This window comes from Micropterus dolomieu, linkage group LG15, assembly GCF_021292245.1.
Source record: "Micropterus dolomieu isolate WLL.071019.BEF.003 ecotype Adirondacks linkage group LG15, ASM2129224v1, whole genome shotgun sequence".
Taxonomy (NCBI): domain Eukaryota; kingdom Metazoa; phylum Chordata; class Actinopteri; order Centrarchiformes; family Centrarchidae; genus Micropterus; species Micropterus dolomieu.
The window spans coordinates 6,739,704-6,754,217 of NC_060164.1; the positions used below are offsets into that span (position 1 = coordinate 6,739,704).

Sequence of the window (14,514 nt, forward strand, 5' to 3'; positions counted from 1 at the left end):
TCTGCGCTTTAAACGGACCTCTGAGACTATCGCAGAGCAGGTGCATTTATACGGAGACTTGATTTCACACAGGTGGATTCTATTTATCATCATTAGTCATTTAGGTCAACATTGGATCATTCAGAGATCCTCCCTGAACTTCTGGAGAGAGTTTGCTGCACTGAAAGTAAAGGGGCTGAATAATTTTGCACGCCCAATTTTTCAGTTTTTTATTTGTTAAAAAGGTTTGAAATATCCAATAAATTTCGTTCCACTTCATAATTGTGTCCCACTTGTTGTTGATTCTTCACAAAAAATTACAGTTTTATATCTTTATGTTTGAAGCCTGAAATGTGGCAAAAGGTCGAAAAGTTCAAGGGGGCCGAATACTTTCGCAAGGCACTGTATATATATATATATACCATGCCACGTTCAAAGTGTTGTTGGTGCCAGTCTGAGTATTTCTACTGGGATTTTCACACACAACCATCTCTAGGGTTTACAGTGAATGGTACAAAAAAGAAAAAATGGTGTGAGGGATATTTTCTTGGCACAGTGGGGCCCTTAGTAACAACTGAGCATCATTTAAACAAGACAGCCTACCTGAGTATTGTTGCTGACCTTGTCCGTCCCTTTACGACCATCTCCTGATGGCTACTACCAGCAGGGTAATGCACCATGTCACAAAGCTCAAATCATCTCAAACTGGTTTCTTGAACATGACAATGAGTTCACTGTCCTCCAATGGCCTCCACAGTCACCAGATCTCAATCCAATAGAGCACCTTTGGGAAGTGGTGGAACGGGAGATTCACATCGTGAATGTGTAGCCGACAAATCTGCAGCAACTGTGTGATGCTATCATGTCAATATGGACAAAAGTCTCAGTCACAGTTCTGAAGGCAAAAGGGGGTCCAACCCGGTACTAGCAAGGTATACCTAATAAAGTGACAGATGAGTGTACATATACCTGTTTTATTGACATAACATTGTTGTTTCTTCCAGGTTTGTGTTTATTATTGGGACTTCTGTAGTGTTGGCTCTCAGATCCATGCAGAGGAGAGGAGTGAGCCGCCTGCAGCTGCTGCGCAAAATCACCTGGAGAACAGTTGTCCTCCTGATGCTCGGCTTCTGCTTCCTCAACTACTCTCCAAGAGACGGACCACGTAGGTGCAAAATATGTACATTACGTGGATGTGCTTGTTCTCTACTTATTGGTTGTTCTATACTGTGAAAATTATTAAAACACAGACTCTGGCATGTCTAATAATATGTCCGCATATAACACGTACAGTAGTGTAAAACATTAGCACCGCTGGAGAACTGAAAGAGGCTTTTCTTCTTGTAAAAATTCAGCTCAGTAAAACAAACGCCATTTGCTGTTATATGACGTACATTAAACAAGTTTGACACAGATTCTGTAACAAGTCCATTCCAGATTAAGCCATATAGACCTTCAACAATTTGTCAACTAATCAATTAGTCAATCAAAAGTAAAGTAAATTAATTTTGATAACGGATTGATTGTTTTGTTCATTTCTCAGGAATAAATGTAAAACATTTGATGTTAATTTTCTCATCTTAACATTGTAGTAAACTGAATATTGAAACAAGACATGCATTAACATTAGCTTGACTTTCAGGAAATCGTCATGGGCATTTTTTACTGTTTTCTACTGTAGACCAAGTGAATAATCGATGATGTCATACCAGATAGGAGTAACATACAGCCTGAGTTTGGTATGTTCATAATATCCACAACTCTTGAAGTCAGGTGACAAAGACAAAATATGTTGTATGTGTTTAGATCCAGATTTGTGATAAAAGCCAAAGCTGCAGGCCTGGGTCGAGGTTAAAGCAGGCTGAAAATCCCCATTTCACCATCTGGGGATGCACAGGGCGCCCTTCACACATTAGCCATCCCCAGTGCTAATGGACTTTCCTGGGTGGATGTCTGCATAACTGGGTTAACAAAAATATTGTTATTGTGTGTGCAGTCTTAAAATCTAGCACCAGGGGACGTTTAACACAGGCAGATTGAGCAAAAACAACCGCTGTGGTAATGGACAATTACAAACAGATAGTGTTACACCCTTCAGCCCCATGCAGCTGCTGTAGAGGCTGCTGCTAGAGCTGATCATAACAGCACAGTGAATTTTACCATAAACTGCAGCTTTGCCCTCTGTCTCCAAGGACGTCCTCTGCTGTTTGGTTACAGAGTTTGATCTAATAAGAGAATGGAGTCGTATCACCTCAATATGTTAAACCATGTCAATGTCAGACGAGACAGAAAAAGGTGTTAACCTTTGAAATTAACCATGAGTCATTTCAAAAAAACGCTGCTACGGTTAGACTACGAAGTCACCATCAAAGCACTGTTAAAGACCTTGAAACTCCATTTCATCTACTTTGTTGGTTTAGAAAAGTAAAAAGCACTTGATGTAATGTATTCCATTAGATAAATTCAAAAGCACATTGTGGTGAAGCTAAAAACATCACTTTTTCTCTTGAATCCTTAGATGTTGACGTTTTCGACAGAAAAATATTCTTTTGCTTAAGGTGACAGTGTTATCGCTGACCATTTGACAGTGTTGTTCTTTTTTTGGATGGTGACAAGTAACAGAAAAGATCAATCAGATGAAGATCAGATAGTCAGATTCAAACCCCTACTGTTGAGTGGCCTTTTTTTGACTCGGCTATTTGCTCCACTTTATGATGGCTTTATTCAGCTTTGCTCACTTCCATAGAATCATTATTTTATTCAATCTATCACTGAAAGTACTCATAGATGGGAAGTAGACAGCAGAGCTTTCACTTCCTAAATGATATTGAACGTCTCAGTTTCACACATAAACTGCATAAATTGATCAGAAAGTGAAACGAAAGATGTTACAGTTTCCCTTAGTTCACCTTAAAACTTGACTTTTAGGATGTTTTTTATTTAAGTGACAATTTTGTTGGGGGCAGAGAGAAATTATCTTGGTGGGGGTGTAACCTGCAGAATTAACAAATGTGTCATAAGTAGGAGCTTCCTCTTTTTCTGTGAAATGAGAGATATCCGTCTCTTATTTGATTTGTCTGGATCAATGATTGGGATAACACTGTTTTTATGGCACTTTGTGCGGCAAAGAGGTTTTCAATTAACTAATGTGTAGATTACCATCAATCTCTCAACCACAGACCAATCCTATCCTTCCAAATTTGTGGAGACCGAGCGATAACTTGGAATCTTTGATTAGCTTCCCACATTCTTGACAGGTCCATATCCTGAAGGCTGACACCATTTCCCAGTGTGTCCTGCTGTTCATCATCCTCCCTCAGGAAGTAGCAGCAGTGGAATAATTGAGAAGATGTTCTCATGATATATATGATCAATTTCCTGATTTATAATTTGCTCAAATCAGCAGTAACTGACCTCTGAGTTATTATCTGTACTTGTACCTGAGTTGTAAGTTCATATATTCATCATTGGGCATTAAAGCGCGCATGAGGGCTCACGCTGTGTGTTGTTGACTGTGTTCCAGTGTCTTGGTCTTGGCTGAGGATCCCTGGAGTGCTGCAGCGTCTGGGCTTCACCTACTTTGTTTTGTCTCTCCTGCAGACTTTCTGGGGCCAGAGAGAAATCCCTCTGAGAGCGGTGAGCAGCTCTGTCAAGTTCACTTTGGTCTGTCATTGCACACCAGAGAAAAAAAGTCCAACCTGGAACAACGCATTTATAAACAGCTAAATTGCTGTGTGCTCCTTGGTGTCCTTTGTATTAATACTAGGATAACTGCCCAAACATAAACCAAAAACAGCTTAATGTTAAAACAGTGTCCATAAGACTATTTTAAGTTAAACTATGTGATGCAGGATCACTGGTGGAACCCTGTCCAAGATGTGGTCCTTTATTGGCCACAGTGGCTGATTATCATCCTGCTGGAGACTCTGTGGCTCTGCATCACTTTGCTCATGCCTGTGCCCAACTGCCCCACGTAAGTCCAAACAAGGCTCCCACTGACCCTACATACCACTGAGTCCAACCTACTGATTAATCCACTGTACACATATGCTAAAACGTGTAAATGTCACCCATCTCTCTGTGCTGAGATAATCTCCATTTGGGGCTGTTGCTGCAGCAGAGGTGTTAGTGTGCGCCTTGTGTTGCTGGTGTTATAAACCACTGTGATTTATGGGCCTGTGGTGGATGCTTCAGAGGGCATAATTAGCCAATCTCAGTTTGTCATGTGCAATAAGAGGAGTAGAGGCAGAGGATCCATCTTCCTTGCTCTGTGTCTTCTGCTCAGTGCTGCTTTTTGTGTGTTTTTTCCCCCATTTCTGTAAAATAGTAGCGCTTTTTCCCACAGCTTTGTTTAGATTTTTTTTTTTTAACAATGTGAGGATGTGGGGTGAACACTCATACAAAGCTTGATCTTTGCCGTCTGATAGAAGAACCTGCCTGAGGAGATTCCTATGTCTCATGTTCCTAAAATTCCTTTTAAGCCTTGCATTTATTTTTATTGTTTAATCCTTTATAATTATTTTGTAACATGTTCAATGCTACAAAGTGTCTTATTCTTTTAATACTGATAAAACTATATTGTTTGTTACCAGAGGGTATTTGGGAGCTGGTGGAATTGGTGATAACGGCCTTTACCCTAACTGCACAGGAGGTGCAGCAGGATACATTGATAAATGGATGTTTGGTGATAACATGTACAGATACCCCACATGCAAAGTAAGACCTTTTTTCACACACCATTCATTATTTTATCAAGCTATCATAAACAGGTGGAATTAAGAACATTGAAACAATCCCCTTCTTATTGCTTTTTTTATAGGAAATGTATCACACCACGCAGCCTTTTGACCCAGAGGGCGTTCTGGGTACAATTAACTCCGTTGTCATGGGATTCCTGGGGATGCAGGTAAGATAGATCATTTATTTCCCCTGTATGATTCAACAAGTGGTACAAGAGTATTTCTACTATTTCAGAGTTTTTTTTAAGTGTCCATATAATTCTGTGGTCATTATTTAGTTTTACTACTTCTTGGTAACAGGAGTAATGTTCTACATGATGCTTTATTTTGCAGAAAAGGATAATTACTGAATATATGAAGGCTACTTAAGGGTCAGACCACCCATTAATTGGTTTTATGATATCTGACATTTCATCTGTGATTTTCAAACCATTTTAAATTCACACTAGAAAAACTCCTACTTTCAGGAAATCATTAAAGTCAATCAGAGATTTCACCATTTTCATAGGGAATAAATGTTAAGTACAAAGGCTTTCCAATGAAAACTGTGGAAACATATGGTTTTGTGTTTTATAAATGTCTATCTTAATACTTACAAGATAAACAAAATTTCATTCACCTCCATTGTACTTGAATGTTGATAGAAACTTGACATTTTAGAATCTCAGCAGGTCTCTAGAGGCCACAAGAAGTAAGTGAGAAAACAAATGTTTTTGTGATTTGGGTGAACCGTCCCTTACGTCCTCACAACACGGGCCCCTGATTGGCTGAGAGCAGCAGCTTCTTTTATTCAGCGTAACCATTGGAACCTTGCTCAGTATTGGATTAATGATTAAATGCAGAAAATAAATTTAAAAGATTCAATCAGTTGCTCAGAGACAAACCAATCAGAACTATGTGTAGTTATGATCTTAATCTGAATTGATTATACTTCCAACATTCATACACGTGATCAAACAGGGGGAAATATTTATGCCAGAGCTGCTTTACATAAATTATCACTTATGATAAATGCTAATAACTTTAATAAAAACGTGTCTTAGACAGCGAGACAGTTAACTCTGTACTTGAATGAAGTTTATGTGAAAGACTCTTTCCCGCCTAATTGTAAGTGCACAGCTGCCATCCTTTATTGACAAAATGTTGTCAGAAAGTGGGGAGAGCGCTTTTGGTCTTTAGACCTGAGTCGGGGACAGTGTCACTTATAACCATTTGTGTTGTGGGAAGTTGCCATGCTAAAGCAGCCACATTGCTCAATTCCCAGTGGGCGGTTAGCACTGAGCCCTTCAGTCAACAAGTCCTAGACGACATGCCAGGTGTCCGCTGCCCTCCTCTGTGTTTGCCCATGCTAATGTCCTCAGCTGAAACATATTCATCATCACCAAATTAATCAGAGGGTGCGGATGACTTACATCCCACATCTGGCTCAACAGGATAGGAGAAATGTGACCGCCACGTCAGGGACACGGCATTGACACCCACATCCCAGGCCTATTTGGTTACCCAAGGGCAAATACATGGACACCCCGGTTGGTGTTTACATGGTATTTCTCATTAAATGTATGATTGAATGAGTTGTGGTGACTGTGCTTATCTCTGTCTCCTTCTCCACAGGCTGGGAAAATTATCATTTTCTACAAGGGGATGAGCGTCCACATCCTCATTCGATTCCTAGTGTGGGCCATCATCCTGGTACGTTGTCATCATGTGGAGTTTTTAAACACAGCCGGTAAAGTAAATGAGTATAAATGTCAATGATAATTTAAAAGCAAGACAACAAATCACTTTAAAACATCGTCCTGCTTCCATGACTCACACAGAGCTGAGCACTTTTATGGTCTTGCGGTTTTACATTGTCTTTGCAGGTACATGCTGTTTTCCAGCCACTCGAGTATTAGTCATAGCTGCCGAAGCCGTTAATTAGCAGGACTTAGTAGAGGACATGTGTGTGTGATTTCAGTACAATTAAACAACATCCATGTGTGGCTGTGTTTCCGGGCAGACATGGGTATCCAACACCTCAGGGGGATACACTCTGTCTCTCATTGCCTGTGTGCCTCAATGCTTGCTCACAAATGGTATAACAGAAATAAATGAAAGTCAGAATAAAAAGATACATTTCTTCATGAATGTGCTCAGATAGCATTTGAGGTCATATTTGTTTTGGATCTGTGCTCATTCTGGGTGGTCTGAAAACACAATAAGAGGCAAGCTGGCCTCTATTTCATTTAGAGGGGGAATGTGTCCCACAGGGAGAAGCATAGTGTTATACGAGATGGCCCATTTTGCATTTCTTCATTTGCTGTTAGTCTGTTCTAACGAGATTGACAGATATCCGTGTAGAAAGGCCAGGCTTTGCTGAACTGTGCTTGGCCACTGTTATTATGTACGTACAGTGAGATGCGCCAGAGACGTAGCTTGTTTGCAAAACGGGGTTAGTAGGAGCCTGCATGCAGTGGAGGCAGACATCCTGAACTGGCAGTGCTGTGAGCTGGAGTGATGATGGAGCTGATGGAGCTGGCTGGATCACTCAGCCTTTGAAATCATACTGTGCAGGATGAAAAGAAGGGGCCAGGAGACGCAGCCAGAGAAAAACACACAGAAACATTTACAGAGCCTATTAAGTTGAAATTATGTAGTATTATTATGTACTTTTATGTAATTGTAGGCCTAGAAATCAGGTTCTTAAATAAATAAATAAATAAAATTAAGGAAACAATTTCAGTCATTACTTTTTCTTATCCGTACAACATCTGCCATGTATGTTTGTTGCGTCAAATCGTGTTTATTTGTGTATCCCAGCAGCTCCATTAGGCTACATTTAGGCACAGCGATGCTTTGAGCTAAATGTTAACATTAGCGCGCTAACATGCTCACATTGACAATATTAGCATGCCAATGTTAGTGGGTATGTTTACCATGCTGATCATTATAGTTCAGCATGTTAGCAAGCTAACATTTGCTAATTAGCAAATTTTTGACTTTATGGTGGCGCTAAAGGAGAAGTCAGTGAATCACCAAAGTCTTTTAAGATTCATCACCTGGGTACCACGAGTGTCTGTAACAAATGTTGTAAGGCTTTTTGCTGTTAGCATGGCTAAAAATTGCAATTAAAAAAAACAACAACAGTATCATTATCCAGTAGGACTGTAATAGGTCCAATATTAATGTAATAAATACCATATAAGAAGTCAGAGGAATCGGTCTTTTGTGTGAAAAATCCTGTTCATATGTGAGAGTCAATTGAAATTCTGTTGTGAGAATTTAATGTCATTAACCTCAATTCCTAAATGACAGATCTCCCTATTATGTCTCCAGGTGTTGAATCTTATTGACTATCATTGTGGAGAAAGGGACTGGAGCGAGGTGAAATAAATTAGATCCATTTGGCTTCTCCCAGAGGCACAGAGTGATAAAGTAACACATGACGAAATAAATAAACATTAGGCTTTCATGTTTTTCCACTGTATTTCAGGGTTCACCGGTTAATACTAATAGATGATGTGGATACTCAAGATAATGATTTTGGAGACATTATATTCAGATTCATACAGTGTTTAGTGGTGGATCAATACATGGACATAAAATCCTGGTTAACTGAAATAGAGAATAACAATTAAAATAGATTTTCTCACATTGAATAGTCAACTTTAGAGAGCTGGCATTTTTTTATTGATTCTGTGAACAGATACAGACCATGTGTAAAGTATAAATACAGTATATTATCACCCCACCACGTGCTCTGCATATGTATATTTGCTTTTGTTTATCTCAGTAGCTAAATCTATTTTTAGCCCTACAAATGTTTTCACCAACAAAGAAAGCAAAATTAGTTTTAGTGATTGGCCTGCTGTTGATATTGACTTTTCTAATACGATTTCACCTCAGAGGGGAGGCAGGAAGCAGAGCTGAACTGCCTCTTGTTTCAGACATGTGCTCTTGACATTAACTGGTCTCCTCAGTGGAGGAGGGAACTCATTTCTGCACCCACCAAACACAGGATTGATATTATGCACAGGAGGTTTGAAAAGAACAGAAAGTGTTGATACAGTAAACTAGAGGCCAGGTTTATCACTACAGTTCACTGTAGTGTGATTTCTGTGGCAGATTGAAATTCAGAGACAGCCATGCATCTTCCTCCTAATAAACAACAGCCCTTGTTAATTAAAGTCCAACGATCAGGCTCCAGAAGTGAGAGATTGAAATTGAGCGATTGCCCCACATACCAGCCCCATCCCACATCCTGCTGCCTGGATAGCCTGGAGACTCAATCCAGCCCCGGCTAGGCTATTTCCACACCATCGATTCTGTCATCTATACACATGATGGATATCCACCTAACAACCATGTTTGGATTTTGATCCTCTGCCCTGGGTTCTCTGTGGAGCATAACATGTTTCCTCGAGTATCTAAATCATATGTAAAGGTAAATAGATGAGACAATAAAAGCTTTTATTGATGTAGCGTTTTATCAGTTCATACACAGTTCCTCTGTATCATGGTTGATAAGGCTTTGGACAGCCTGGCCTCAAATGGGTGTGACTCTGTAGGTGGCTCTCTTTGAGGAGCACAACATTCCAGTGTGGATGATCAAATTGGCATGTCTGCAGTCCGATATTGTGTGTGTGTGACTTGATAGACCTTGTTTATCCAACTCTCATATAATCGTTTAATCTGCCGGATTTGCTTGATTCTGTTGCCTCACGTTTTAGCAGCCCAATACAGCTTTCTTTATCGCCCTCCATCGATTTGAAATCTGTTTCATTTCCACCCTTAGGGAATCTCTGCAGGCATCCTTTCTAAGTGCACAAGAGATGGAGGATTTATACCTGTCAATAAAAACCTTTGGTAAGTGCTTCCTGACCCTCTAAATCCAGCCACTTTTCCTCACAAAAGAAAGGATGGGTTTCCAACAGGCACAAATCAAGGCTGCTAAAACACGCGTTTACTTACCTCTAACGACAGCTACGACTGTAAATAATCACCCGGGCTGTCAGGAGTGTGAGGTGGAGCAGTTATACATCCTCCCAACATGATCACTCTTCCTTATGGCTAGAAAAATAAAGGGTGCTTTATCTAGCACTCACTGCACATTTTACCAGCCTGGCGTGATGGAATGGGATCAGGCTGGGAGAAAAGTATCTATATAACCACAGTGTATTCTAACTGCTCCCAAACCATCATACACTTTTTTGGAGAAACAAGGCACAGCATTTTGATAAATGTTTGTAATGATTTTGCATGAAATACAGTACAATTACTACCTCAAATTACTTTATGACCCATGCATTTGTTCCACTCCCACATTCCCGTTAATATGATGTGAATCATTTTAATGTTGCAGCAGGAAGAATACCATTTCATCTGTGATGTGTAAGCAAAATCTTCTTGATGTTCCACAGGGGCCCCTGCTAACACTGCGCTCATCCCTCGCCATTACCTGCCTGGCTTTTATAGGCAGTTCATCATGCACAGGTTATTGAGCTCTTGAGTACGAGTCCCTGCCTGGATGTCTAGAAGTAATTAACTCCCAGCCAAGAGTCCTTTTTGGCCCCACTTCAGCTGAGATAAAAAAAAAAAAAAAGCCCACTGCAAAGAGGCTCCGTTAGGCAGCCATTTTACATCAGATGATATTACATCAAACATTCTTGCACTTAGGAGCAGACAGGGACATGGGTGGCTGGCACGGCTCCATGCAGCACGTGCCAAGGATCCACTGCTGATGCTTTAGACCAATCCAGCAAACTGTCCCACAGTTGCAAGACCTCTGGGTGTTATTTATCTGCAGTACAGGATTGATAGACTCTTTAAACCCATGTTCACACCGTACTGCTAACATTTTAGTGATGCCCAAATGTGCAGAGTATAATGTTGTTGTTGTTGTTGTTGTTGTAAAGTGTTGCTGATGGGCTGTTTCTCCAGGTCGCTGTCCTATGTGATGTGTTTGGGCTGTTTCTCCTTCTTGCTGCTGGGAGGCATGTACTTTATCACTGATATGAAGGGCTGGTGGGACGGACAGCCATTCATATACCCAGGTACTGTTTATTCACAAATCAAAGGGCTATTATGCTGGTGTATAAGCTCTGGTTATAATAAAAATCACTATTCACCAGATGGCCACAAACATGACTACAAATGAATGCTCAGGTTGCTCTGTGTCTGCTGGGTGTGTAGATAGGCAACTGTTTGCTAACATGCCAACTTTAAAGATGATAATATATCTTTTGTATTTATCTTGTTTCCGTTGCCACAAAGTGGCCAAAATATCAGTTAATGCAGGTTTAAGTTGGTTTAAGTTGTGATACATTTCGGCCTGGGTCTTATTCTCACATTTGCAACCGTTTTGACAATGATTTAAACTAATTTTGACATAAAACAATTTAAATTGATTTTCTCAGAATTCAACGTAAGGTAAACACCGTAATTAGCCCCCTGGATTAGCCATTGTAGCTAACATGGGGATCTACTTACAGGCAACTTGCCAGCTGTCTATTCATTATCTAACATCAGAAATGATTTATCTAAAATTAAAGTTTATTTTGAAAACTTTGGGGGCTTTTTATTAGATTTGGATTAGATTCAACTTTATTGTCATTATGCAGGGTATGGGTACGAGCTAATGAAATGCATTTAGCATCTAACCAGTGCAGAAATATAGTGTTTTATACAGGTAAGTGCAGGTATGCTGCATCTTACAACATGTACAGTGGAGATACACAGATATTAAACAGTATATGTGAACATATTAAAATCGTATAGAGGAGAAGTGGACAGAGTTAGAGAATGGAGAGTGTAAATGTATGGTTGTATATACAGTATGCAACAGCATGTATGCATTTGGTAAGGTGCAGAGTATAACAATGTATACACACAATATATATACAGTTGGTTATATATTCAGTAACATGTAGGGGTTTAGTCTGTGCAAAAACATGGATAGCGCAAATACGTACTGTGAGCAGTGTCAGTGCAGTGTGAATGCAAAGGTGGTATATGAATGAAGGTGTGAAATTAGTAGGCTCCTGTATCACCTGCTGGATTGGAGTAGGGTAAAAGTCCATGGTTAGGGTGAGAGACATCCTTGATGATGTTTCTTGTACTTCCCAAGCAGCACATGTGAATGAGATTTGTCAATATGCTCTTAATGCCTACAGCTCTAGAAGCCCACAGGGATCCTGGGACACAGGTGAACTTTCTTAAGGCTCCATAGGAAGCAAAGGCACAACCTCTTGCCCCAATATACTTATTTTGTCTGAATTCACATTTTCCAAATCTCTGCAGCAGAGGCGGTGAGTGCAAAGTAGCATCACTGATGAAGAATAAGACCCGGGTTGAGAAATATTCCTTCAAAAAAGAGGTCCCTTTCAATAACAACTTGTGTCTGTCTCTCCTCCTCTCCCCCTTAGGGATGAACTCCATCTTTGTATATGTTGGCCACTCTCTCCTGGGTTTCTACTTCCCCTTCAGCTGGGAGATGCGCTTCCAGGAGAGCCACTGGGAGTGGCTCTTCCAAAGCCTGTGGGGAACTGCACTGTGGGTGCTCATTGCTTACCTGCTATACAAGAAGAAATTCTTCCTCAAAATATAAACTAGGATGATTACTGTCCCTTTTTCTGTCTGTAGATGTCATTATCTTATTTTTCAATTCTAAACCAACACTATTCATGGTAACATAATATAGATTATTATAACATCTGTGGACAAAACTCTGGGCCACTGTTCTTGGCTCAGTCTATTTAGTGAACTTTTCTAGTTGTTATGTACATGCATTTGAATGATATCCAAGCCATATCCAAGCCATCTGACAAATCAAGCAGCTGAGAGGAAGTGCTTAAAGTTGCTGCAGCACAGTGAAAAAAACTATGAAAATGTTCTTCCATGAAACCCATTAAACCCCACCCAGTTTCTAAAGGAGATGTCTGATCCACTGTCATTGTGGGCAGCTGAGGATTTATTTTTTGCCACTTGTTTTGTGCACTGAATAGACTGATTAAATCAAATATACTGAGGTGGTACTTAACAAATTAGGCCGAGTGATTCCACTACACACCAGGCCAGCCATTATGAGTCTGTTGCCATGGCCACTCCTCTTTCTGTGTGTATGTCTGTGCGTGCGTGTGTGCCGGTACCATCTGCTGTCCAAGTGACAGTACTTTAATAGGGGTCAAGATGCACAGCTCACACAGGAGTGTCATTAATGGGACAGACACCTCTTGCACTCATTGTATTAGAAAATCAGGGAAATTAGACAAATCCAATTCATCAGAGAACAACGCCGAGCCTCCCCCAAGAGCCTGAGTCCATTACACGTTTTACATTTTATATATTTAACACACAAAGCTACTTACCTCCTGAAAAGGGGTTTATTTTCACACTTGCATTATAATATTTCCACATGGTTGACAGTTGAGTTGAGTGATTTATATATATTTTTGTATACATGACAGTATTGAACACGCTCAGATCAGTGTGCCATCGGGTCAGGTGCTGTGTGGATCATGAAATGACCATCTAGTTAATGAAATGAAACAGCAACATGCTCTTCTTTTTCAGAGTGAAATCATATTACACACTTCTCAGAAGCCGTAATAACATTGCGTACTATGGTGTAGTGGTTTTGGTAATTGTTTTATGAACAGAAGTTGTTCTTTGAATCCCTGCAGGTGCATGCTGCCTTCTTGAACAGGACTCAAGTCCATAATTGCTTTCCCAAACTACTGTGCCAGCAATGGGAACGCATAGCTGCATCTTCATGAGATGAAAATTGAATCAATACAGACTCACTACAGAGGTCTAAAGATATCTTTTGTGTATGTGCATGCAATGATAGAGCTTTGTATAAAAGTATAAGCATTTAGCTGACTCATTCTGAGTGGCATGCAGTAACTGCATAAGCTCAAAACCCATTAAACATCACAAGTAGCTGTTATTAAAGATCAAAAGGGTCTAAATAAGAATGTCCAGACAGTGGAAGTGATGAATATTCTGCTTATATTTCAGATTGAATTTCTGCTGAACCCAGGCTATAGTGCACTAAACTTGTTGTCGCTCAAGCATTGTCAGAAAAAGCCCATAAGATATCTTTGTGGTTCCACAGGCCATGACTACACCACCACATTTCCTTGTCTTTATTGATCCTCATTGTGTCTCAGGATACCTATAGTCTGTCATATGGAAACTTTATCCCAGATACAGTGTTCTCATGCAGCATGCATGCAATGATCCCCACATTCTCCCTTGATACATCATTCATCCTCATATATGGTGTAAGAAAACATACAGTAGGCTACAGTTTCTGTTAATGTATTAACATCAATTTGACATAAGAAAAGCTATCTTGAAGAAAGTAACAATTTACAGATGTTTTCTTGGAATTTTAAAAGAATAACTTTATTTTAAATGGATATACAGGGTTTTAGATAGAAGCTTATTGTGTACAGTTGAAGGTTAAGAGACTACCAAAAACTGAACATGATAGCTAATCTGGATATTATCAGGCTTTCAACATGCATTTTCAGTATAACAGCAGGTCCAACAAATGAGAAAAACTGAGTTAACCAAAGACAGCAGGTGCAAATATAATAACAAGGGTGATGATGTGTTTTCTTCCACTTGGTGAAAGTTGCTGGAGCTCCTGAGGAGCCCTGCCATCCCCTCTGCAGCCCAGTGAGCTTCAGTGTTTTTGCTCCATGCAGAGGCATTGATTGGAGGGCGATCGCTGTGTGAGTGGCTGGTGTCCTGACCCGAGGCTGCAGCAATGCATCACTCCACGCTATCCAGTCACAGAGAGATCCCT

The 14,514-nt window shown here is 40.1% G+C and overlaps 1 protein-coding gene across 4 annotated transcripts in view; it reads left to right on the plus strand.

Annotated features, from left to right (window-relative positions):
• si:dkey-192p21.6 (uncharacterized protein LOC565246 homolog) overlaps positions 1-12,645 on the plus strand; it is a 24,924-nt gene extending 12,279 nt beyond the window's left edge. For all 4 annotated transcript variants that reach the window (XM_046070281.1, XM_046070282.1, XM_046070283.1 and 1 more), the window contains 9 exons: positions 984-1,144; positions 3,503-3,615; positions 3,831-3,952; positions 4,572-4,695; positions 4,799-4,885; positions 6,333-6,410; positions 9,496-9,566; positions 10,641-10,753; positions 12,125-12,645. In XM_046070281.1, coding sequence (XP_045926237.1) covers positions 984-1,144; positions 3,503-3,615; positions 3,831-3,952; positions 4,572-4,695; positions 4,799-4,885; positions 6,333-6,410; positions 9,496-9,566; positions 10,641-10,753; positions 12,125-12,306 — 1,051 coding nt within the window. In that variant the 3' untranslated portion in view covers positions 12,307-12,645. The remainder of the gene's footprint in view (positions 1-983; positions 1,145-3,502; positions 3,616-3,830; positions 3,953-4,571; positions 4,696-4,798; positions 4,886-6,332; positions 6,411-9,495; positions 9,567-10,640; positions 10,754-12,124) is intronic.
• The last annotated feature ends 1,869 nt before the right edge of the window (positions 12,646-14,514 follow it).